General features: G+C 35.9%; 1 protein-coding gene across 10 annotated transcripts in view; it reads right to left on the bottom strand.

Annotated features, from left to right (window-relative positions):
- LOC108350036 (uncharacterized) overlaps window positions 1-27,651 on the bottom strand; it is a 93,604-nt gene that overhangs the window by 31,800 nt on the left and 34,153 nt on the right. For 2 of the 10 annotated variants that reach the window (XR_010064304.1, XR_010064308.1), the window contains one exon: window positions 14,717-14,834. The exons of 2 other annotated variants lie outside the window; for them this stretch is intronic. Coding sequence is in view for 3 of the 8 variants with exons in the window: in XM_063282900.1 (XP_063138970.1) it covers window positions 22,783-22,891 (109 nt within the window). In the remaining 5 variants the exon portion in view is untranslated. Of the gene's footprint in view, window positions 1-1,953; window positions 6,389-10,758; window positions 10,927-13,094; window positions 13,846-14,716; window positions 14,835-16,309; window positions 16,363-22,502; window positions 22,892-27,651 lie in introns of those variants that run through there. 6 more of the 10 variants (XM_063282900.1, XM_063282902.1, XR_010064306.1 and 3 more) reach the window with 5 other exon arrangements.

Raw genomic sequence — 27,651 nt, 5'->3', positions numbered from 1 at the left:
TTACACTCAAACCCTCACATAAAAGAACACACAACACAACAATCTTTGACTCAATTGGTAAGATATAATTGCCCACTTAAACATACAAAGCCCGGTACCATCCATCCCTTGAGAACATTAATAACAACCTGTAAATACACAGAGCAGAATCTTTTTTTTCTTGAAGTGTTTTAATTAGCATACATTAATTATTAATTATTATATGTATATAATTGTATTTCTTTTTTTTTATTAACTTGAGTATTTCTTATATACATTTCAAGTGTTATTCCCTTTCCCGGTATCCGGGCATCCCTCCCCCCTCCCCTTCCTTATGGGTGTTCCCCTCCCAACCCTCCCCCCATTGCCGCCCTCCCCCCACCAGTCTAGTTCACTGGGGGTTCAGTCTTAGCAGGACCCAGGGCTTCCCCTTCCACTGGTGCTCTTACTAGGATATGCATTGCTACCTATGAGGTCAGAGTCCAGGGTCAGTCCATGTATAGTCTTTGGGTAGGGGCTTAGTCCCTGGAAGCTCACAGAGCAGAATCTTAACATCACCTGCCATCTTGTCCTGCCACGGCTTCTCTCCTCTCTTCGTCTCCTCCCTCTCTCCCCTAGTCTCCTCCTCTTCCTTCAAACTTCTCTCCCACCCATCCTTCCTTCTCCTCCAATGACAGGCCTCCTTCTATCCTGTACCTGCCCCTCACCAGTACTTTACAAATTCAATGGAGGTGGCTCTGGTGAAGTCACCTGAGTTCTGAGTCCTTGAGTAGGCAGCTGTCCTTGGGGCAGTGAAATTAGCATCAAAATACAGTAACTTCAGGGCAAACCACAACAAACAGAGACAGGGGCTCTCTGAGTCCAAGGTCAGCCTAATCTATACAGCAAATTCCAGAATAGCTGGGACAACACAGAGTAACCTGGTCTCTAAACAAGAAGAAAACAAAACAAAAAATAGGAGAGAAATGTATAGGGAGAATGGGTAAATATAACACATCTTTAAAGAAATTAAAAATTTTTACAATGACATGGGTATGGTAATACCAGACTCAAGGTTTCTGAGGTTTCAAATTCTGGAAGTCAGGCTTGCTCAGCAAGCACTTTTCCCTCTGAGCCTTCTCTGCAGCCCAGCTCTTGTTAGCTTCAGGATTTTTATAAAGTCATTATACCAGAGTGAGGTGATATTTCCTTGTAGTTCTGATTTCCATTTCCCTAGTGATTAATGGCATTTAATCATTGTTATGGCTGCGAGACATTGTATAGGTCAATTGTCTTCTTCTTAAATATTGTCCCATTAGGAGAATGAATATCTTTTCCCTTTCATTGTTTGAGTTCTTAGTATAATCTGGGTACTGACCCTTTTGAAATGAATTGCAAACTCTCCTCTGTACTCTGTTGACATTTTCTCTGCTGTACAGAACCTTTACTGTTTGCTGCAGTCCCATTTTGCTGCTTTTGCATTACCTCCTCTGATTCTAGATTCAACTCCAAAATTATCTCTGATCATGACATTGTCCTATACTTTTTCTAAAAGATTTGTTTCACATTCCAGTCTTTAGTCGATTTTTTCAATATTTGGAACTGATAAGACTGAGATGTAAGTTCTAGTGATTGACAGGTTGGTTTTTGCGCCAGAACCATGTAGCTTGTTCACTACAGCTTTGGAGAATAGGATTGTACCAGAGAGGGTGAGGTCTCCAGCTTTGTCTTCTTGCTCGGCTACTAAAGACCTCTGTATTTGAGTATGGATTTTATGGCTACTTGTCCTACCTTTTTACAAACCTTGTAAAAGTGCATTTGCCTACTGATTTGCAGTGTCTTTGATTTCATTCAGTCTTTTCAGAAATTTATTGTGATTTTAATTGTGGAGTATCTCTAAGGGTCTCTACATTTAACATCTGCTACATTATATAATCTGTAATTACCAAATAGGAGCAATTAATACCACTATTTCTATTAATTTGTTTTAGTGTGTTGGACTAACACATAGAAGTTTATGTGCTTACACAGAATGCTGTGATATTTCTGTATGTGTGTATAATATATATCAAACTAGGATAAGTAGTGCTTTTTGTCCTTACTGTTTTAACTCCGGACTCTTTAATTACATTTCCTTTACTCATTAGATAATTAGTAATTTTATATACTGTATTTGTATCAATTCTTTGTAAAACAATATATCTTAAAACTCTTTCCTAACAATTTACGGTTACTTATCATCCAAAATTACTTTAACTTCACACTCTAATATCCTTCCAAGCCCCCAGCAACCAATAAATCACATTGAGATTAACTTTTGTGAGGTTTGAGATGTAGTTGGTAGAATTCTTGCCTACCCTGTGTGAAGACCTGGGTTTGATTCCCATCACTCCATAAACTTGACCTGGGGGTTCATATCTATAATCTCAGCCTTTTGAAGACTGAGACAGAAAGATCAGTAGTTCTATGTCCTTGTATGTTTTATGAAGAGACAGAGGCCAGCATGGGCCAAAATAATGGTTTTGTGTTTCTGGTTTTGCTTCCACATATTCAGTATTTGTCTTTCTGTCTTTCTGTGTTGTACTTTCTTTATGTAGTCCAAGTTTCCTATTTCCATCTATTTTTGAGTGAACTGTACAGACATTTTACCTTCTTGAGAAATGTATGACTAAGGAGGTTACTTCTTGTAGCTACTATAAATAAGACTATTTTCTTGAACTGTTCTATGAATAACTTGGTATAAAATATGATTTGCTTTTTATATTGATTTTGAATCTGCTATTTTTCTTTGTTTATTGTTTTGACAGAAATCTGGTGAGTCTTTACATTGAGAGATATATCTTTATCAAGAAAAAATATAATTTTACTTTTTGTTGAAACTATATGGTGTTGTTTAACATAATATTATCTTTATTTTTGTTAGGTCTATTGGATTAAAATTTTCTTTTAGCCCAAATTTACTTCCTAATTCTCTGATTAGATGATCTGTTATCATTAGGAACTGGACATAAAGTACTTAACTGTCATTGTGTTATAATCTCTATCTTCAGGTATCTTAACAGTTTTTTATTTACTATTTTAATATTCCTAGTGTTTATACATATAGGTACATAGGGAAATATATGGTTACAGATAATACCTCTTATGATTTGACACACTATCACATAATTTGTTCTTTGCTCTATTTTTAAAAAAACTTAAACCATATGCTCTTTGCTATAAATGGTACTACTCCTGTTGTGCTGGTTTCCATTTACATAAAATATTTTTCATGCTATCGCTTTCTGTGTGTCATGAAAAATGGAGTAAGTTCCTATGTCAAAATGTATAAATCTTATTTTCTCATCTCATACATTCTGTGTTTTTATCAAAGAACTTACTTCACTCACATTCATGTACAAGTAGTACTTATAACTACAATCGTGTTGTTTGTTTTCTGATTATGTCCAAGGTACTTTGTTTCTTTCTATCTCTCTCGCTGTTGCTCCATGGCTTTCTACAAAGGGAAGTTTCTGTTTGTGCTTGGTGTATCTTCTGCAGACTTTTGCTTTGTGGTGATGTACATTACTGCTAACTTCTGAAATATCAAAATATTGCTGTATTTTTAAATATTCTCTAGTGTATTTTAAAATGAGGACCAAGGTGTAAACGAGGCCCTCATTTGACAATAATGAGAAATGATCTATGGCAATTTGGTAACACTGTGAAATATCAGTCACTGTTATGGAGGTCAAGCTAGTCTTATCAGGATGTCAAAGCCCCTGTCTTATAGCTTGAGATGAATGCTATCTAGGACTATGTGGGGTTCTGCTTCACATATGCATAAGTGTACACAAAATCTGTCAGATTCAGAATATAAGGTCCATCACTGCTCAGTGTCAATCTGAGCTGGAATGAGTTGACATAACTCTTCAATCTTATAAGGAGACTGTATTCTAAGTTGTCTCATTTGTCTATCACATGAATGCCAGTTGGGCTCTGTTAGATGGTAGAGGTACTTCAGTTTTATAGTTAGTACATAAAATTTTAAATGCCACATTTAGTGGACAGTTGTAAGAGTGGTCCTTGCTGTATATATCAACTTCTACCCATCATCAAACTTGACAGGTAGGTGTGATGGATACTTTCAAGGACTGGGGATGTTATCTTTCACTAGGAGATGTCACCACCATTGAAATGAATGACATTCCAAACAAAAAATTTAACTATTTACATTTGGCTATGCCAAGATATTGTGAATAAGCTGTGACAACTAAAGCTTTGCTATAGAATATAATGCTTTCCTTTAGGAAGTTTGCTTTACCTCAGTAATAGTAGGAGTAGTAATGAGAGTTTTAAGCTAAATTAAGAATTTACTATACAAAAGACTGTTTAGTATTTTATATGGTCATTTTATTTAAAAGGATTATAATGTTTTTGTTATATTTTTGAATTTTAAATTTTTGACATTATAACTATGTAATTCCCCTCTTTTTTTCTTCCAAAGCCTTCTTGCTCTTTTTATTTTCAAATTCATAGAGAATACATTGTTTTCTGAATTAAATAGTGGTATTATATATATGTTAGGTACTGGACATCCTCTTAGTTTTATTTCTTTATTAAAAACAACAACAACAACAACAAATTCCACAAAGTTTCCAGGCTAAATGACACTCACGTAACGACCTACCATTTTGTTAACAAGAAGTACAGGCTTTGTTCTCAGGATCTTCCAGTGCTGAAATCAAGGTGTTGGCAAGGCTGTACTCTTTAGTAGTCCATTCTCTAGCACTTTCAGTTATTGGTAGGTCTCTTTGTTGAGGTCCCTTACTAGTCCTCACCTTGAGATCACCTTAAGTTCTTACAAGCTATCCATACTGCCTTTCCATCTCTGAAGAGGGTAATGCACTCTCTTCAAATCTCTGACTTCTTTCCTACTGACTTTTAGATCCAAATTTAAATAATCACTTGGTAGGGTCAAGTTGTCTCTTTTGAAGACAAATATGTCATGCCTACAACCAAGGAGAGGAGAATTATGCAAGGGATAGTTAGTCCTTTGAAGGTGACATTAATATTTTGTCTTCTACAGCCAAACAACATAAACTGCTTCCAAGGAAACACCTAAAACCTGACATCCAAAGGTTGTAAACCCTTTGATTAGAATTATAGATTTGACAAAAAGGCAGGTCCTAGCTGTAAAATTGAAAGCTATAGAATAAGCGTAATTTTTCAGGTCATCATGTTGTCATTGATTCTTAAAGAATATCTGTGGTCTGAATAGAGTATTTCTATTTTATCTTTTTTATAAGATAATACAGATATGTATGTAAATATGTGTGTGCAGTCTGTATATATGTTCATATGCATGTATAGATAGATGCAGGTGGATGTGCATGAGTACTAGAAGTAACTATTTAAATTTTCATTTTTCTTTTCTTTGTTTTCTTTCTCTCTCTCTCTCTCTCTCTCTCTCTCTCTCTCTTTCTTTCTTTCTTTTCTCACAGGTTGACTTAGTTAGGGGGTTTTATTGCTACAAAGAAACTCCATGACCAGGACTACTCTTATTAAAAAAAAAAGCATTTAATTGGGGCTTGCTTATATTTAGAGGTAAAAGCATGCAGGCAGATAGGATACTGGAGAGATAGTTGGGAGTTCTACATCTGGATGTAAAGGCATGAAGAAATGAATGTGAACCATTGGGCCTGGCTTGAGTTTCTGAAGTCTTTAAGCTTCCCCCAATGACACTTCCTCCAACAAGGGCACAGTTATTTCAAAAGGGTCACATGCCCAAGTCCTTTCAAAACAACAGCACATCTTAGGAGCCTATGGGGGCAGGCTAGTTTCATTCAAACCATTATAAGAGTCTCTCCATGCACAAAGAGCTCTGCAATTTATCCAGGCTGGCTGACCACTAAACTCTAGAAATTCCCCAGCCTGTGCCTCTACACCTCATGAATGAAAAGCAAACTATTATGCACAGCTTTTTCAGTGATTACTAGCAAGCCACACTGAGGTTCTTATGCCTGTGCACTGTACAACCATACAATGTTAGGAGACAATTTGGTTAAAGCTTTTAAAGATCGGCCAAGATGCTAGAGGCTGAACACTTTTTTCAAGATCTGTAGCATTTTGGATGACCTTTAAGTTTTTCAAGGAACATAACCTGTTTTTTAGAAGATGGTAAGAACAAAGAACAAAATAGAATTTAATTGAGAGAACAGTTTTTGTCATGTTTAACAGAGGGGTCCACGATTGGCATTTGTACATGAAGGAGGTTGTCTTACCATACCAGGGAATGAAACTTTTATCGAATGTTCTTGAAAGTAGAAAATATGGATATGCTTGTTCAAATCATGGAGATATAGTTGATCTCTCAAAACAGCAATGGATAGTTTTACTCCTTGCCTTCTTTTTCTTAATTCCTTTTTACTAGTTCCCACTGTTTAACTTTCTACAAAGATTAAAAACAAACAAAAGCCATGTATCATTTCACATTAACTACTTTTCTCAAAGTATTTGTGAATTTTTTTTGCTAAATAATTAACTTCCATTATCTTCCGTTGTACTAGATAAGGGGTAATGGTAAGGGTGATTGTTAATATGGCCATTTTAGGGTCCTAATAATTAACAAAATCTAAAGTATATGTCTTTTTTATTCTCTTCCTGGAAAAGCACACTTTCCAAAACTTAAATGCATCCTTGACTGCCATTGAAAATGAAGCATTAAATCTTTTGAGATTCTTGGCATGATGCCACAAAAGCTTTTAAAATAGCATTTTAGGAAAGAAGAGTATTCTGGCCACCATCACCCACTGGCATAATCAAATTACTGCCTCAAATTCCATGCCTGACTTTTCTTGCTCTCCACCTAAGACCTCCAGTGAAAAACAGTCTGACCCTTGCACTAATTTATCAAACCCAGGGAAGGTTATGCAGCAGTATGTCAGCAACAAGTGTACTTCTCTCTGGTATTTACTCACTGGAGTCAAACACAGCAGCAACTGGTTCTTACTGATATGCAAGCATGAAGTGCTATATTTTATGTTTATAACATGGACTGAACACAGCAAAACTAGTGATGGAAAGAGAGTTTGAAAGTAGAAATAGTTAGATAAATGTGTTTTCCACCTTAACTATTTTTAAGCTTGATTATGTCTTTATAGTCCCATTACTGAAAACACATTTTTCCTAAAACAATATATTTGGATAATGATTTTTTTCCTCCCTCTATTCTTCCCAGTAACTCCATCTCCCCTCCTATCTGGGTCTACTCCTTTCTGTCTCTCAGAAAACAGTCAGGCTTCTAAGGGAAAATAATAAAATAAAACAAGATAAGGGGTAAAATAAAAGCTAACTCACCATAATAGGACAAAACAAACAAACAAAAGAACCCAAGAAAAGGCAGAAGAAACAGAGAGGTGTCCTGTGTACTCAGGAATCCCATGAAACTATTAAACTGGAAGCTATAATGGAAATTCCATAACAATTTTGCCAACATCTTAGTTAGATGTTAACACATTTCTTGTGCTTAGAGATTCACTTGGTACAAGAGATATTCAGCTAAGCCTCTGTCTCCCCCATTATTTGGTGATTTTATTTAGATCACTTTTATATATGTATATATTTGCTGAAGCCTTTAGAGTATTCGGTTTCCATACTACCCATCAAATGGGCCTTAATTCTAGCTGTCTCCCTCTTGAATTCACCTCCTTGTTCTCTTTTCTGCCCCAACCCTCTTTATCCTCCCATTCCAGTCCCCTTCTTGCATCCATCCAGAACTATCCCATTTCTCTTTCTTAAAGAGATTTATCTGTACTCCACATCAATTACTCCATACCTAACCTCTGTGCTTCTAGAGGTTATAGTTTGGTCATCATTGACCTAACAGCTAATATTCACATATAAGCAATTGCTTACTACACATGCCTTTCTGAGTCTGGGTTACCTCATCTGCAGTAATATTTTTCTACTTCCATTCATTTTCCTGCAAACTTAAGGATTTAAACTTTTTAAAAAATGTCTGAGTTATACTCAATTGTATAAATATACATTTTCTTTATACATTCATCTGTTGATGATGGGTTCTAGTTTGTTTTAATTTCTGGCTATTATGAATAGAGCACCAATGAATATGTTTGAGCAAGTGTCTCTGTGGTAGGATGAAGCATTCTTTGAATATGTATTCTTCCTCTCCCCCCAAAAAGTGCTATATCTGGATCTTGAAGTAGATCAGTTACTATCTTCCTTAGCAAATGCCACACTGGTTCCTATAGTGGCTATACAAATTTAGATTCTTGCCAGAAGTGAAGGAGTGTTTCCCTTATTCCTTCCTGGCATACATGAGCTGTCATTTGTTTTATTGCTTTGTAATTCTAATTGGATGGTTTCTTGGCCTTTTGGCTAAGATCAAGCGTAGTAATTCTGACTGGTGTAAAATAAAGTCTGAAAGTAGTTCTCATTTGCATTTCTCCTGTGACTAAAGCTGTTGAACATTTCTTTACGTGCTTCTCGGCTTTTTGAAATTCCTCTTCTAGGAATTCTTTGTTTGGATCTGTATCATATTTTCAATTGATTTGTTTTCATATCTGTTTTTTTTGAGTTCTTTACATATTTTAGATATTATCCCTGTATCAGATGTGTAGTTGGTAAAGAAAAAAAAAACTTTTTCCATTCTGTAGCTGGCCAGTTTGCGATGCAGAAATTTTCCAGATTCATGAGGTCCAATATATCAATAATTGATTAGTTCTGTGCTAATTGTGATCTTTACAGTATGTTTTTGCATCTGCCAATGAATTTTAGCCTATTCTCCACTTTCTTTTAACCAGGTTCAGTATGTATGGTTTTACACTGAGGTTTCATTGAAGTTTTTTGATCCATTTGTAGTTGAGTTTTGTGCCAGGAGATTTTTATGACTCTAATTGTGTTCTAAAAACAGGTTGTCCTGTTTGACCATCAAGATTTGTTGAAGATGCTATATTGTTTCCAGTATGTATTTTTGGCTTCTTTATCAAAAGAACCAGGTGTCCACAGTGATCCAGATTTGTGAATGGGTCTTCAATTCGATTCCATTGATCAAGGTGTCTGTTTTTGTGCCAACAACAGGGTGTTTTTATTATTATAGCTTTGTAGTACAGTTGACAATCTGGTATGGCAATAGTTCCAGCAGATCTTTTATTATTCAGAATTATATTAGCTGGATTTTTGCATTTCCATATAAAGATGAAAATTAGACTTTAAAGATCTGCAAAGACTTATTTTGGAATTTTGATGAGGATTGTGTTGAATCTGTAGATTGCATTTGATAGGATGGCAATTTTTACTAAATTTATCCTATTGTTCCGTGAATATGGGAGATCTTTTCATCTTCTGATAGCTCAGTCATTTTTTCACCTTTAGGGTTTGTATTATACTAGTTTTTTTACTTCCTATATTTTTGGAGATATTGTGAAAGTTTTTATTTCCCTTATTTTTTTCTCAGTCCATTTGTCATGTATACATGAGAAGGTTAATAATTATTGTGAGTTAATTTAGTTTCCAGCTACTTTCCTGAAAGTGTTTATCAGCTGTAGGAGTTTCCTAGAAAAATTTAGGGATATATATATATATATATATGGAATAAGTTTGAAGAGAGTGAAAAATCTTGTCTTGTTCATGTTTTTAGTGAAATTGCTTTAAGTTTTCCTCCATTTAACTTTATTTGGCTATCAGCTTTATGGAAACTGTCTTTATGAGGTTGAGGGATATCTCTTGCACCACTAATAACTCCAGGGCTCTTATCATCAATGAATGTTGAATTGTTCCAAAGTCTTTTTGGCATCTAATGAGAGGATCATGTCCTTAGTTTATTTCAGTTTATTCATATGGTGGATTTCTGTCATTGATTTAAGAGTATTGAATCATCCCTTCTTCTCTGGAATGAAGCTGACTTGACCATGGTGGATGATACCTTAGATGTGCTTTTAGATTTGGTTTAAATGTATTTTATTGAGTATATGTGTATCTATGTTCATAAGGGAAATGGGTCTGTAATTCTCTTTCTTTTTTGGATCTTTATGTTGCTTGGGGAACATGGTAACTAATTTCAAGAAATAAATTTGAAAATGTTTCTTATGTTTCTACTTTGTGGAATCATTTGAAGAGTATTTGCATTAATTTTTCTTTCATAGTCTAGGAGATTAAAATACTTCAGAATTTCTATTTCAAATTTGGTTCAGTAATATAATTTTTGATTTGAAATTAATAAAATATATGTTGATGTTCCCTTACTGAGAGAAGACATCAAGCAACATGACTTTACATTTCACTGGTTATTGATGTTTCAACAGGACATTTCAGTGGAACTAGTACAGCATAGGACAAGTCACAAAGGACAAAAAAATGATATATTCAGCTTTAAAAATTGGATTTCTGTAAGTAATTCTTCATGACTTCATATCTGGCAGTATTTTTGTGATAAGATAAATTCCTTTTAGTATATATGCTTGGTTTGTTTTAGATATGGTCACTTGAAGTTTACTTGTATGCCTGCATTAGCTATGTGATACAAAATTATTCTTATAAATAAATGAAACTCGCTTATCTTTCACAGAGGAAATATACTTAAATCTTTGTTTTTATTTTTTTTACTAAAACAGAAGCCAGCTTATCTATTTGTTGAGACTCTCTGAAAATACAGTTATTGGTGACATAATCTTATTTATATAGAAAGGACTATTGGAACTAGGGACATGCTGCAGTGCTGAAGCAATCATTAATCATAGCAAAGGTTCATATATATAGCCATTGATTCACCCCTAATAAAGTGTTTGCACACAAGCTGTTTCATTGAATAGCATCGGAGAGATCTGTTTTATTGAATGCCATCTAAAAGAGCTGTAACACTGAAATCTTCAGAGACTTTCTCCCCATGGCATTCACTCCCGGACCAGCATCCTCCTTAACCATCTTGTCCAGACTTCACTTCATCCATTCCCACTTGTACATTGGTGCCTGAAGCAGAGAAAAAATGGAACCACAGTGCACATCACCTAATCACATGATTTTGTGATGCATACTACTCCTCAAAGTCAAAATTTTAGCCATTTCTGAAGGAGATTGTCATCTAGCCCAATTGTCATTAGAGAGGCTTCACACAGCAATAATGGAAAATGTTAAATCCACCCACAGCCTAACACTAGGCAGAGCATGGGCAATCCTGTGCAAGAATGGGAGAAAGGATTGAAGGAGTCAAGGGGGCCCACAGTGACTGAACCACAAACCAGGGAGCCTGCCTGGGTTTGACCTAGGTCCTCTGAACATACCTTACACTTGAGTACTGTGGACCTCTTTGTGGTCCTTTTTGTTTTTCAAAATAGTGGTTACAAGAGCGATATCTGAATGTGTTGCCTACCTTTGTGGCCTTTTCCCCATACTGGGTTACCTTATCAGCCTTAAGGGAAGAGGAAAGGCCTAGTCTTACTGCAACTTGATATGTCATGTTTTCTTGATATTCATCAAGGCCAGTCCTTTTCTGAAGAGAATAGGAAGAGGAGGAGGATTAGATGGGGAGGGCAGGGAGGGAAAGAGAAAAGATAGAAGGAAGAACTGGGAAGAGATGACGGAGAGGTAACTGCAGTTGAGGTGTAAAATCCATACAATTAAAGTTAAACATAAAAAAAAGAAAGCAAAGAAAGTCTGGTAGAGTTCTGTGCTAAAACAACTTCACTCTGGATTTTTTGGATAGACTTTTAGTTCCTGTTTCTAATTCACTGGATGTTTAAATTCCATTTAAATTGCTGATCTCAGTCGATTTAACTTTGGTAAGGCATGTGTTTTGAGAAAATGATCCATTTCTTTAAGATTTTCAAATCTTAAAGTATAGATCTTAAAGTACAAATCTCAAGTACAGATTATTAATCTATGTTCTTATGATTCCCTGGATTTTCTTGGTGTCAGGTTTTATGCTTCCCTTTTAATTTATCATTTTGTTAATATGGATATTCTTTCTTTGCCCTTCAGTTAACTTGAATGGCAGTTTGTCAATCTTACTGATTTTCTCAAAACATTAACTCTTAATTTAATTGATTTTTTGTGTGTTTGTTTCTAATATATTGATTTAAGTCCCCAATTTGATTATTTCTTGCCTTCTTGCTTTTCTATATGATTTTTTTCTTTCATTGTAGAGATTTTAGGAATGCTGTTGTTACAAGTATTATCTCTCTCCAATCTCTCACTGAGTGCTATGATCTTGCCTCTTGGAATAGACTTTCTTTTGCCCCATAACTTTATAAATGTTGAATATTCATTCTCATTCAACTCTAGAACATCTTTAATTTAATTCATAATTTCTGTCTTCACCCATTTTTATTCAGTAATCAAGTGTACAGTGTCCCTTTGTTTTAAGCTTTCTGATATTTCTGTGATTATTGATGTAGACTTTGTGGCTGAGTTGTCCAGGTTTCTCTCTCAGGAGCCTACATTGTACCTTCTTACACCAAGGCCACTAGAATTTATGGGTGAATGCTCCATGCAAACACCAACCAACCTCTCTTTATTCAATGAGCTATATAGAAGGTGTCTTTAGAAATGGAATCCTACTGTCAGATTTCAGAGAGTCACTCTTTTTCCTAACATCAGCCTGGGTTGCTTGTGGATCTCCAAGACACACTTTTGGTGAAAAACTCAGTGGCATGTAGTCCAATTCTACCACTGGAAGTCTTCCCTAACTACAAAAGATGGCCAGTTCAGACTCTATGTTCTTCATTGGTAGGAGTCTCCACTAGGATCATCACTTCCAAAAAGGTTCCCCTGAAATAGGCTTCTGCACCACTTTCTAAATGCCTCCAGCCCAATTCCAGAATCTCTGATACCCTCTCCTTCCATCCTTTTCCCCAATCAGATACTTCCCATTCCTGTCCTGCCCCCTCCCAGTCCCCTGCAAAATCCATCCTACTCTCCCTTCCCAGGGAGTCCTATGTATCCCGCTACAGTTCTCTTCTTTTCCAAGTCTGAGTCTGTGAGTTATAGTTTAAAAGCTAATATTCATGTAAGTTGGACATATACCATATCTGTTTTTCTTATTCTGTTATCTCATTCAGGATAATATTTTCTAGATCTATACATTTGTCTGAAAATTTCATGATATCAGTTTTTGCCAGCTGAGTAATACCACATTATGTAAATGCAACACTTTTTCTTTATCCATTTTTCAGCTGAGGCATACCTAGGTTGTTTCCAGTTTCTGACTATTATAATTCTGCTATGAACGCAGTTCAATAAGTGACCTTGTGATAGGATGAAGTGTCTTTTGGCTATATTCCCAAGAGCAGTATAGCTGGGTCTTCATGAAGATCAATTCCTAATTTTCTGAGGAATCACAATATTGATTTCCATAGTGTCTATCCAAGTTTCACTCCTCCCAGCAGTGGAGGAGAGTTCCCCATGCTCCACATCTGCATCAGGATGAGCTGTCACTTGTGTGACTAATGTTAATCATTCTGACAGGTGTAAGATTCCCCTTCAATAATGACAAAAGCAATTAACTATTAAGTAAAATGATCTAAGTTGACTTTCATATAAATTTTATGAATGTATATGTGTGTAAGACAAATCACTCAATCACCTTTTAGAAGTGAATCTCATATTGGTGAAATAAATTTATTTCCTGTTTCCTTAAGCACACACCTGTTTAATGACTAGATTGTTTTCTTCACTTTTAAAATATTGTCTGTTAAAATCACATAATAAAAATTCTTGTACCTTTTTCTCTTAACAAATTACCATGGATCAACATAGAAAATGTCTATATTGTAGAAGGAAACATATTCACAGTGAGAGTCTTACTGTTTGAGTACACCATGTTTTTGGGGAAAGCATCTGTACATCTCTGTCTTGGATCTTTCCGTATGTAATTTTCTTCAGATCTGCCATCTACACAAAATGAAATCATATAAACTAGCTCTTACTAAGGAGCTGTGAAGTTCAAATCACATCTAGATGTGGTGGCAAGTCCCCACAGATGACTCAGATACTCTGGAATGCTTTCAGTGAGACTAACATTAGCTTAGCACCTAAAATATTCAAGACTGTGCAATTCTTAACATAATTTTGTCATGTATGTAACTTCTCTTCTAATATTTAAAAAAAATAGTTCTACAACAAAATAATGGTTTGGGATGTGAGAGCCTTCATACAGTTCTTGTGTACAAAGCTGTCTCCAAGGACTCCTTTTACGTTCTGGTCCTCAGATCCACCTAGACAGATAATCTCTTTTCACAACATCATAGTGGATAGGAGAAAGAATTAAGTTGATATTAGCCACAACTGACAGGTGAATGACTAATTTTATATTTCAACTTGACTGGGATAATCTTATTCTGGCTGTTCCTTTGAAAAGTTTTTGGGTTAAATTACCATTTAAATGTGGTAGATTTGAGTTCAAATAATCCTTTGTAGAACAGTAAGTGACATCCATTAAGGTGAGGATTTGAACAGAAAAAGATTGGCTTTCTGCTCTGACCACTTATGAAGGAATTTTATCCATAGGAACCTTCTATCTGGAATTACTTTGCACCCTGTTTTCTCCTCTGAGGCTTCCCTTCAATCTCCCTCCCTCTTCTCTCCTCTTTTCCCCTGTCTCCTCCCCTCTCCTCGCCATTCCTTCATTCCATTTTCTGTTATTTGTTTCTGATTTCCCAGAGAACTTTATCTAATATGCAAGGTAATCACCCCAAAGGTATATCTTTTGTTAGCTTCTACTTTTTTCAAGCCCTATCCAAAGAAAGTGGTTATCATCACTTACTGTTTTTTTATTTCATATCTCTGACTCTTCTAACACATCTTTCATCTTTCCTCTTCTGTGATTCACTTATCTTTCATCTCTGCGTCCATCTATTTGTGACTTCTGACACTTAAAAGGTCTAATTCAGAGAAGAAGAAAAAAAAACCTCACATACATCATCCTTTTCATTGAAAGCTTAGCTTTTCAAATCATTTCGCTATGTACTTTCAAAAGTCATTTTGAAAGTCAAAGCTGAACAATGACTTGTTTTGTTTTCCTATAATCACCCTTAGTTTAAAATCAATGGATATTTGAGTGCCAATGCTTTGAGAGACCTCATCAAACTAGATTCTTTTGTTTGTTTTTATCTTCCTCACATTAGAATCAATGAATGTTTATGTATTTATGGTTCGGGAACCAGAGGCAAGAGAAATTATAAGACAGCTTAAAACTAAAATAATATTTGTAAACATTGGCATTTTGCAAGATAATGGCACAAAACAGGATTCTCAGTCCTGGTTTAGGATAGAATCATCAGGAACCTAAAAACCTAATGAAACCTAACAACCTTAAAGTCTATCTGATTAATTGGTCTAGGATTCAGGTAATATTATTTTTGCTAGTTTAGTAAGCAACTCAGGTGATCCTCATGTAGGATAGGCCTAGACATTGGAGTCCAATGATATGAAAGCAAAGATGTTGGAACAGGCTTTCATGCCCACTGTCACCTGAACCAGCTGTGAGACCCAATATTAACCTAAAGCTTCAGATTCCTCATATGATGATGAAGGAGGAGGGGGAGAAGGGAAGGAAGAAGAGGAAGAGGAGAAGGAAGAGGAGGAGGAGGAAAATTTCAATGCTTTAATGGACTTTCCACCACTAACATTCTGGAGATTAATTGCTGCGAGAACAAAAAGAGAGACTTGAACAGTGACTGATTCAAATATATACATACTATATACATGGAGAGAGAAAGAGAGAGAGAGAGAGAGGCACACACAGTCTAGACAAATAAATTATGTTTCAATGCTGTGCTGTAGGATTACTTAAGAATCCAGGAGGATGTTTTATGTGATTTTTTTCTGTCTTTTGCATGCTGATCAGACACCAACTTCAATGTAGATGTAGTAATAGATAAAGTAGTTCTCCCTCAGGTGTTCACTAAACTCAGGGAGTTATTATTTGGACATTTCATTTTTTTACATTTCAGATGTTGCCCCCTTCCTGATCTCCACTCTGCTAATCCTCCACCCCATACCCTTATCCTTTGCCTCTAATAGGATGCTCCCCTACCCACCCAACCACTCCTGCCTCATCCCTATAGCTTCCCCCTACACTGTAGCAAAAAACCTCCACAGGACCAAGGGCCTCCCCTCCCCTTGATGCCACATAAGTCAGTCCTCTGATACAGAACCTAGAATTGCTCCTGTCTAAAGGAAATTCAAGAACAAAAATAGTGGAGCAGAGACTGAAGGAAAGACCAGGCAGAGTCCTCCCTACTGCAGACACCAACACTATTGCTGATGCCAAGAAGTGCTTGAAGACAGCAGCCTCATATGGCCGTCTTCTGAGAGGTTCTGCCAACATCTGACTAAGTTAGATGCAGATACTCACTGCCAACCATTGGACTATGCCTGGGAACACCGATGGAAGAGTTAGGAGAAGATCTGAAAGAGAGGAAGGGTACTCACTAGTAGAACAAGCTGAGGTCTGAATATTGCATAAATATCAAGTGTGGGAGTTTTATTGTTATGCAATCATATTAATAGATGAGATTTTTCAAGTGGTAATAAAATTATAGACAGGATAGGATTATATCCACTTTAATATCAGACAAAATATACTTCAAACCAAATTAATCAGAAGAGAGAGAGAAAAATACTATATACATTTCAAAGGAAGAAAAGTGCAACTAAAGCATATTGCCACCCTTAACATCTAGGCACCAAACTGTGCATCATCAGGTTGGACAACTAAGTGCTTGCTACCTGGAAGACTTACTTAAGATTTAGGAAGACTATTAATATATAATGTATATCCATAAGCATTTGAAAGCATAAACCCTATTGAGACTGGGCAATACCAGTATGATATTAAAATAATATATGGCTAGAGTACTGAAGAGAACCAGACGACTTTTCTAGAAAAATACTTTCTCTATGCTCTAAATAGAGATAAACCATAGTAATGATAATGAGCTAAACAAATTACATTTCATTACAAATTGTGTTTTGGTTCCCAAGAGCCAATAATTCTAGTAAATTTTACTGAGATGCAATAGAACTCAATCCAAAATAAGAAATACTTCTGTCATAATACTAAGCCTACAGTTGATATTTGGAAATTACCTTTTCCCTCAAAGTCAAACTTAGACATACTCTCTAAGCTCAGAAAACTATGCAAATAAGAAAGAAGTAGAAAGATTTTTGTTCCATTTGGTTTAGCTTTCAGCTAAGACCACCTGCCACAGCCCCCAACACACCTCTCCATGTGTATGGGCTCTGAGTCATCAGAGAGTACTGAAAGGCGAGAGGGCATGACCTTGAAAAGAGAAGGAGAAGGACTGACCAGCAGACAAAGACAAAGAATGCAGTTATCTGAACTTTTTTTCACTGAGTAGAAGGAAGGGTATTAGGAAAACAAGACTTCAAAGCCCTTTTCAAATTTCCAACTGTAAATTCCTTAGCTGTGTTGTTAATCAGAATCCAAGTAGAACAGCCTCAGTGATCAAGAAAGGAAGAATGAGGGCAGAACTATTGGTCTGATTTGGTCATGGGAAGAGGTGAAAAGTAGGTCAGAGCAAGTCCAAGATTAATATCATCTGCCTCACACAAAATTAACGATTCTGAGTTTTTTGATTTTCAAAAAAATAGTTTTTAAATTCTATGCCTTTTATTACTTTCGACTTTTAAAATGTGATTGATATTTTTTTCCAGGACTAAAAATCAATTTTTTATGAAGACAAAACCAAATTTTACTTGTCTACATAACACCCACTGAGAGTCCCACTTAGTTATTTGAGATATATAAAGAGGAACGAAGATGAATGAGGCTTTGAAGATGGATCAGTTTGTAAGGTCCTTATGACATAAGCATGAATATCTGAGTTCAGATCTTCCAAAGCAATGTAAAGCCTGACAAGGTATAGTGATGAGGTAGTTCCAAGGCTCCTCGGGAGATGGGAAGTGGAATTTGCAATCACGGAGAGGGTATCTTGTCTCAAACAAGGTAAAAGGTCATTCCTACTTCCAGGGTTCTCTTCTTACTGCCTCATGATAACATGGAACACTCACCCCTGAAAGTACACATATGCACACACATACATTTACATCCCATGTGCTCACATCTAATACATACACACGTACAACCACATACATTCCACAATTATAATCAACTCATAGAAATATAATACCCATACCAATCATATGATATACATATAATGTAGAATCCCATATATATTTATCATTTATACAAATCATGTGCATCATTAATACATCAAACACGTATTGTACCAACACAACCATAAACAAGATCTCTCTACTTTTAAGAAATATGTATTCTGTGATATATTGTACAGAGTCATTAGAATATGAACTATAAAGGAAAATATGATTTAGAGCATGTCTTATTCAAGGACACTAATGCACTATAAAAAAAAAGAGAGATTTTATTAGCCACAGGATTCACAAGGCATTTTATAAATTAGTGTAAATGTTTTGATGTGACCTTTCAGAGGTCCTAAACAAAAACCATAGATTATTCTTTTCTTGAAATACAAAAAAGAGAGAAAAGCAAATATACACTTACAGTGATTCAAAAATTTGTTTGTTCCAGAACAGTAAAACTAATCAGAAACTCATTTCATGTCTGTAATTAGCCTTTTAAAAGCTGTCAATTCATCGTTTCTATTTGGTAGTATAATAACAAACAAAAGCTACATTTTTCTATTATAGAAAGAAATAATAACTAATATTAGATGGCATCTAAGAGCACCAAATCAGTTTACTACCAGTTCTCAAAACTTTATACGGAGACTTATTTTGGGAATCTTTCACTTTTCACTGCCTATGACTTAAACTTATTTAAGGAAACTACAGTCTTTGTATTGGTTACTTTTTTATTGTTGTATAACACCATGACCAAAACAATTTAGAGAAGAAAAGTTTCCTGGGTCTATAGTTTGAGAATAATAAGATTCCATCAGGGCAGGGAATCATAGCAGCAGCCAGCAGACATGGTGGCAAGAACAACTGAGAGCTCGTCATAAACTGCAAGCAAGATGCAAGAACACACTGGGAATGACATGTGGCTTTGAAACCTCAAAGATTTCCCCAGAAGGACTACACCTCCTAATCCTGTCCAAAACAGCTCTATCATTTAGAGAACAAGTATTCAAGTCTTGAATCCATGCGGATGTCTCTTTCACACCACCACAGTCTATTTCTTGCCTTGGTTGTTTTCAGTTCACTTCCCACTGTTCTAGATATGAACTGGAAAGTCTTTGCTTGAAAAGTGTAGGGCTAACATAAATTTTCATGGGGTCAGGTAGACAAACATGTAGGTTTTCTTACATAGTGAATGAGTTCTAGTCACTGAAACTCTATTCTATCTGAGGAGTTGCTTGCTCCGTATGTCTCATTTAGAGTGCTATAGCAGCTATGCTATTTAACCTGACACTTTTGAACTAAACTGTCAGGATAGTCATGCAGTAGAAAATACTTATAATCCTGGCCCATGGCTTCTTCTCACCTTAGATCATTCATGTTCCCAGACACATATAGCGTTTATATTTTTTAATATGTCCTTGGCAGAATTGACTTTCCTATCAATAACCTTCAGTTATTACTTACTATGCCTCATCTTGGCCACTCTTAGTTCCAATCGGGAAGCCCTAGAGCCAAATTGTCCTGACTCTTATTCCATGGCTCCTTCCCTTCTCCTCTCCTGTATGTTCATTTTTTACCCCATGGTGTGTGGCTTCTTTCTCCTCCTCCTCTTCATCCTCCTCCCCCTCCTCCTCTTACTCCTCCTTCACCTTCTCCTCATGGTCCTCTCTCCCAAAGCCCACAAACCTCAACCCCAGCTGTTTCTTTTGCCCAGCTATTGGCTGTTGACATTTTTATTCACCAATCAGAATTAAATTGGGGGCAGGGTTCTAGGGGTTATGTGCAGACTTCAGGTCTTGGGGACCTACACTTAGCATTACAGTAGACAGTTAAAGACAAACCTCAACATATGAACCCTTTGGGGGAAATATAATTGGGACACAAAATTATATATAAGAAGACATGTGCTATTAAGATATCCCTATTGTTGTAGAAACACTAAATATTTCAGCATTATGATGTACCTAAAAGTTTCACGGAGAACTGTTGTTCTTCATCCAGAAGTCAGCTGCTTTTGCAACTGTTTATAAATTACTTAATTACAGATTTAGTGCTAATTTGAAAAGTTGCTGTGTATTTCTTGGCATAGTATGACTAAAGGTAATGCTAAAAACCTAAGAGTGAGTTAGGTCTCTCTGCATTTTAGAAGATACAAGAAAAGCCATTTTAGTAAATACAATTGAAATGGTATGATTGTTGTATAAAGAATGGTAACTGCTAGAGTTGGTGGGCAGAGAGTCCAAATTGTAGGCCTGTTGTATTCAGTACATGTAATTTCTCCATTCACCTTCTCTACAGCACAGGCAATAGCTACTTAAGCCAAGCAACTTTGACTATCCTGCCCATAGAATATTGGTTTTTTTTTAAGATTAGAAAATATAAGTACAAGCCAAGTATCTTAGTCAGGGTTTCTATTCCTGCACAAAAACATCATGACAAAGAAGCAAATTGGGGAGGAAAGGGTTTATTCAGCTTACACTCCCAGGTTGCTGTTCATCACAAAAGGAAGTCAGTACTGGAACTCAAACAGGTCAGGAAGCAGGAGCTGATGAAGAGGCCATGGAGGAATATGACTTACTGTCTTGCTTCCCCTGGCTTTCTCAGCTTGCTTTCTTATAGAACCCAAGACTAGCAGTCCATGGATGGTACCTCTCACAAAAGGCCCTTCCCCATCCTTGATCACTAATTGAGAAAAATGCCTTACAGTTGTATCTCATAGATGCAATTTTTCAAGGGATGCTCCTTTCTCTGTGATAACTCCAGCTTGTGTCAAGTTGACACATTAAAAACAGCCAATGCACCAAGCATAGGCTTTTTCTTAGAGATCTTGTGATGTACATACTGACATCTCAAACTGTGAGTCTTGAAGTGGAAATTTCTGGTTCCCTTTGAGACTCAATTGGGTCATGTGATATTTCTCTAGAAACTGTCTCATGAGAGGATGTTTTGCTGAGAACAGACATGTGCTCTTTTTCAAGAAGCTGCCTGGTAAAAGAGCATGTGATGTTTTGCTGGAGTTATGCTCGAGAAGACACATGATGTTTGGGAAAGAGTATAAATACAACCCAGCAGACAGTAGATGAAACTCTTACATTGGTTTGCCTTGCAACTGTTTGCTGATCTTCATCAAGCATTGCTGAGGCTGGTCTTTGCTGCCTTGCTTCCTTAGTTCATCTTAGGTAACTGTGACTTCATAAAGAGAAGTGCACCAAAGAACTTCTGATGGTATTCTGCCTACATCTTGCCACAGCTGTGCAGATAGTTGGATCCTCACAGTTTCTTCTGGATCAAGCCACTTACTGATTTATGTTTGGTGTTTACTCAATGGACTGGACTGCTGATAATGAAGATTTGGAATAACCCCAAAGAACTATTTCTAAACAGGTCCACAACGCTGGTTTCCTATTAACCTTTCTTTCCCTCTGGTAGGCGGTAGGCTCAAAGGGATGTTGAAGCATTGAATAACAATAATTAAAGTAGGTACTGAAAAATCTAAGGCTAGATTCTAGCCATTGTTTCTAAGAGATAAGTACAACAATCCTTCACCTCTCATTTTCCATGTATAAAACCCATGATTTCCTTGCCAGTTATAATGCTTTCCCTTTATGTTACAGAAAATCCAATTTCAACTAGTGCAACCAGTAAAATAGTATTTCCCTGTTCCCCCAACATGGTCAATTTCCAGTGTTCTTACAACAGTTTTAAAATTTCCAATATTATTAAGCCAAAGAAGCTTTTAAAATTAATTTTATGGAAACACCTAAAATTGCAACCTATCTTTTAGTCATGGCAGATACTAATGATTTCCTGTAGTGGTTACATGTGTTCACTTAAGATTTTGAATGCTCACTGTGCTATTTGGGGTAGAAGGAAACATCCTTGGTAAGGATGTGTTTCGGCCCCTAAATTTATGGAGCTGTTATGTGGGAGAGGTAAGTCTATGGTAAAATACCATGAAATTCTTCTTGGTCCATCTAAATCTTCCCTAGGAATGATGGTGGCTCTATCCCTAGCCACAGTCATGCCAGGCCCTGGAAGCAACTGTTATCTTTCTATTAACTCACTGGTGTGATATAGCTTTTAAAATATGTAACAAAATGCAAACTTGGTCCTCAAATTTCTGCCTACAGGTGCTCTGTAACACAATCTTACTGGTCAAAAAAAAAAAAAAAAAGGTCTGACTTCAGGAGAAAGGGAAATAAATGCCTGTGGCAGAGAGAGCAAGTGGATATGTGACAAGAAATGCAATCTGTCCTGTGACATCGAAACTTGGAGCAGAGATCAATACAACACATGGTATTGTGATTTGGGAAGACAAGGTTTTCAGAGACATTGCTACCACACTCACACTTTCCTATATTGTTTGTGTTAGATTTTGCTCTATGGGGTCCGAGGCGAGCAAGTGCAACAAAAACACAGCCGACAGTTAATCAAACTAACTTTTATTTGTAGAGTGTTGGGAAATTGATCATAGAGCATGAACTTCTTCATAGCTTCATAACTTCATAGCTAGGTTATATCCCTGTCCATGAAATGGTCTATTAGAGATTCTCCTACCATGATTTCAATACAGAATAAATACTGAATATGTATATATTACCCCTGTATGTATTATGCAAATATATTCACATAATGAAGAATTCCTTTAATTTTTAGCTTTTTGTCAGCAACAGTAACTGCTTTCTTTCTCTGCAGAGTTGGTTATGATAAAATACATAATTTGGAAAAAATATTTTCTGGAGGGGAACAATCTTCTGGTAACTTCAAGATCCCATCCAGAATCTTTAAGTTTGGCAAACACAAGAACACTCTAAAAAATAAAATAAAAATTAAATAAGTATATTGAGCAAGGAATTTTATTAGTAAATATATTTGTCATATTCAAATAAGGAAGGGTAGATGGCTATCAATTTATTCTGTTCTCTATATCTTGAAGAGGGGTTAAAGCAAGCAAGCCATTGTTCATTCTTTGAGTTAATGACCTGGGCATAGTCTTTCCTCTCTTGGATTTAATTGACCTTTCAGCAGGTATAAACATTGATCAGAGATATGAGACAGAATTCAATCTGTTTTTATAAGAGAGCACCAGTCCAGTTTTCATAAAGCACTTTAAGGAAAAAGAATCAGTGAGTGGATTCAACCAATATACTATAAGAAAACAAATGGGTCTATGAGGGCAAATGTGCCTGTTATAAAGTTAAAAGTTCAGTAAGGGTTTGCGGGAAGGCAGTTTTATTTAGTGAGAGCTGAGTGGAATAAAAGCAGGATGAGAAATATAGTTTGCAAGCTATTTTGTCTTGAGAGAAAGTTCTTCTGGGGGGTCATATTTCAAATATAGGAAGTCAACTCCAAGGTCAAAAGAGATCCTTCTGATCAGTATATTAAAACAGTGATCATATGCAGAGAACTGTTACAAGGCAGTATCTTCCTTCAAGTGGACAGGTCCCCTATATTTGGGAATTCTTAGACTTCAAGCAAGGGGAATCTATGGTCTCCACAATGAAATGGAAGATCCTAAACCTGTTAGCTAATGGTGCTGCCGACCTGCTTAAGACTTTCTGTTGTCCAGTGCCAGCTTCTCTGAGCAGCAAAAATACATTCTGCACATTATTTCACTTAGCCTTCACAGCAGATCTATCACCCTGATTCTGATTCCCTAGTTTAAGTTTTTTATTCAGGACCTCAGTACTAGACAGAGAAGAATTAAAATTTAAGTCCTCAGAGATCAGTGTTCAGACTTAGGTCATAAGATTTCATCACCAACAAAATTTTCAATATCACGAAGCTGTGATGAAATTAATATGACAAGGGCTTCTAAAAGATGGCGGAGATTAGCTTGAGCTAAATGAGCACATCCTGGAAGCGGGGTTACCCCCATGTCAGTCCTTTCTCTTTAGAATCAAGCTGTCTTATCTGAACATGGGGAGAAAAAAAGGAAAGAGTCATAATTCTAGGTAACATTATCCCAGAGAAGCTACATATAAAATAATTACAAATAGGGAGTCAAGGAGTTCTAGAGTTCAGCCCAAAACCTTGATATGAGCACCTAGTGACAAAATAAATAGTGTATTATCTTCAAAGTGGGGATTACTGGATTGGTAACTGAACTTAAATTTAGATGGACCTCAACCTTTGTCTTATCTGCTCAGCATGAATGGAAGTTTAAGTCCTTTCTTTATATGATAAAACCACCTCATCTCTCTCTCTCTCTTCAAAACACCCCTCAAGTACCCAAGTTAACAAAACATGCCTTTTGTAGCTTAAAAGTCAGTAACATCCATTTCAGGCCCAATTCAATAGAGTTGATACCAGAAAAACAGGAGAGACTTATTCTCATCTGACTGTATACCATATCATTTATTCTGAAGACAGAATTTTAATTAAATAGCAGGGCATATCAGGTTTCAGACCATCTTAATGTTTTCACTGTAATGTGGATTCTGGAAGAAGTCAAGTGACTTAAGTTGGCACCAAGATGTTTTTATAAAATCCCCCATATTAACAAAACTAAAATATCATAGTATTAAGTTATCCTTATGACTAAGAATGTGACATCTTATGAATGATGTTGAAATATCTGCCTAAGCCTCCTCTCAATAAAGAAAATATTATTTTAAGCTTTAAAACATTATGATTAAATATTAGCTCAATATTAAAGTCACTATGCTGCCAGTTTTTACTGCTTTGTAAAAGCAATTTGAAAGTTTGCCTTCTGACTACAGTCATAAGGGAGAAAATTGCAATAATGATAATAAGATTCATGTAATAACAACACAGATTAGAATCCAAATTTTGACAGTTTGTCACTGTAGAGCAGGAGTTGAACAATAGAACATTACATAAAACTGTTTGGCAATTATGGAAAAATTGGCAATTTTGAGAAGGAAAGATAGGAAGAACCACATCTGTTATTGAAGCTAGATGTCTGCAAAGGGTTCCCATCATAGAATGGGAATAGACTGTCCCTAGAGATGATTTGACCCTTATTAAAAAAGAATTAGCTGAGAGATAAGTTAATCTGTAGTCATATGGGAAAAATGTAAGATTAGAATTCATTTACTTGCTCTTATCTTTTCAAGTCTCATAAGAATATCAATGACACAGAATTTGCTGGAGACATTTATCCGTTTTTATTTACACTATCTATCTATCCATCTATCTATCTATCTATTATCTAACCATCTATCTGCAATCTATCTTCTTTTATCTATTGATCTATCTATCATCTATCTTAGTGAGCATTTGCTTAGTATGCAATCCAAGGCTATTTAAATTTCAACAATGTTCCCAGCAGTGACAAAATAATAAAATCATTTCTTCTTGGCAGATTTTAAGTTCTTTCAATCACTGCAGTTGACTTAATCAATTACTTGCTTGTATGTGGTACTCATGGATCATCATAAAACTAAAACCAGAGAGTAAAAAATGTATAAGACAATCTTATAACATTTAGAAATACATATTTAGAGAAAAGCTAAGGACATGATATCTTTTAAACATACAAGAGAAAATATATCAAATTTGGAAGCAAAATAGAATTTCTTTGTATGTATTAGAAAGTCCCATTACAGAGATCAAATGAAGACAGTGAGTGAGGAAAAACAATTCTTGACTATAACCCTATAAAGTTGAAATTACTATGATCTGTTACTTCAAAGGGGAGACTAGGCATTGGAAAGGCAAGGAAGGCTCACACTCATCAACTGATTGTTAGCGATTAGATCAAATATAGAAATATAGTGTGTTCAATGTATAAAGGAATTATCAGGTTATAAGTTAGACTTATGAACAAATCAGTAGAGAAGAGGGAAAAAAACCTTTAATAGGGCTTCCACTCTGGACCTACAAATTAATGGAAAAGGAAAATCTTTGAAGACGATGACATTAAAAACAGGAAATTCAATGATTGTGCGATATGCCATGTGAATCAGACACTGGAAAATTACCCAGTGTCACCTGTTCAGCATTACAGTCTGCTACCCCAAGCAAATCTTAAGCTAGACTGTGATCAAACTGTCTTCCAAGAATGTGTACACAAACTTGGCACAACCCCATATCCAAACCCCAAAACTGCTTCCCTGTTTATTAAGATCAAGAGACTCAAAGAATGATATAGTCGGATTTGACATGACCTGAATTAAAACGCAGAGGAGCAGTTAGAATGTGAACACTTAACAGAAAGGCAGGAAAGGCCTGGCAAGCTGAGAACATTGAGCTGCAAGAGTTTCTCCTATAGAGTGGTTGCTTCTGTAGTTAGGATTCTACGCCTTCACTTGGTTAGAGGTGGTGCTCACTTTTCTTTACACATGGGCTGAGAATTTGGTCGTTGAGCTGCACCTCCAATGCAATGGGAAGGTGTAACAACAAAATCCAACAATAACCTAGTCCCATATTTGGACGTAAAGAAAATGGTTGATTAAATTAATGTAACCAACAAGATCAGAACAAAATAATAAACCCCAGCACAAAAATGGAAGGACCTTGTCCAAAATCAAGACAAGATTTCTTTGAAAATTACCAATTCCATAATAATGAATTCTAGTGATAGTAAGTTAGAGGAAATCCCAGACAAAAACTTAAAAGAATGGTTATAAGAATGTTCAACTAAATGAAAAATGAGGGAGCTAGAGATCAATGGTTAAAGGTATCTGGTATTATTATGAAAGATCAGATTTCAATTTTAAGCAACCATGGCAGGATGCCTACAATTGCCTATAACTCCAGTTCCAAGAGATTTGACATCATATTCTGGCCTCTGTAGGCATAAACATGCACACAGTACATATACATACATGCAAGTAAAACATTAGTACCCATTATTTTTTATTCTAAGAAAAGGGACTTAATTATATCCCTGAATTAGTTCAAAGAGAATGACTGAATGAAAGGAGGAGGTCAATTTAGAATATGAAAACAAAATTCAATTGAGATTTTAAAATGCCAAAAAAGTAGTCAATGTATATTTTGAAAATGAAAATTACAGTAGGTCAAATAAAAACCTTAGTGGAAACCCTCAAAGGGATGAATTAAGTAGAATATAGAATATCAGGATTTAATGAACAGGTAGATAAGTTAGAATGGTAGTAACGACAAAACAATAAGAAGAAACAAGCATGAAAGAGGGAAATGATACCACTAGAAGACAAAACTGACCATGAAAGGAGGAGGAAACATATAAGACAGCAACACAGAAATGTATATTCAATAAATCATAACAATATTTCCCACATCTAGAAAAAGAAGTGGCCATCCAGACACAGGAAACCTTGGGAATAATAAACAAGGCCATGAAATACTCATCTGCATCAACTTATAGTAGACAGAACAAAGACTATTTCAAGCTCCAAGAGGGAATCACTAAGTCACTGACAGAGGAAAAACCATTTGAACAGCACCGCTCTTGAGATGTTAAAGGTTCCAAAATAACCAATGTTATTTTTTTATTTCTGAAAAACAATAGCTGGCAATCTACATTTATGTGTCCTATAACAATACCTGTCATAACTAAAGGAAAAGGAAAAGTGTGACTAACACAGACTAAAGAAAGATATGATAACTAAGCAAGCATTG

Source organism: Rattus norvegicus, chromosome 2, assembly GCF_036323735.1.
Source record: "Rattus norvegicus strain BN/NHsdMcwi chromosome 2, GRCr8, whole genome shotgun sequence".
NCBI classification, from domain to species: domain Eukaryota; kingdom Metazoa; phylum Chordata; class Mammalia; order Rodentia; family Muridae; genus Rattus; species Rattus norvegicus.
The sequence above is the reverse complement of the archived record's forward strand: the minus strand, read 5'-3'. Positions and strand labels throughout refer to the sequence as shown.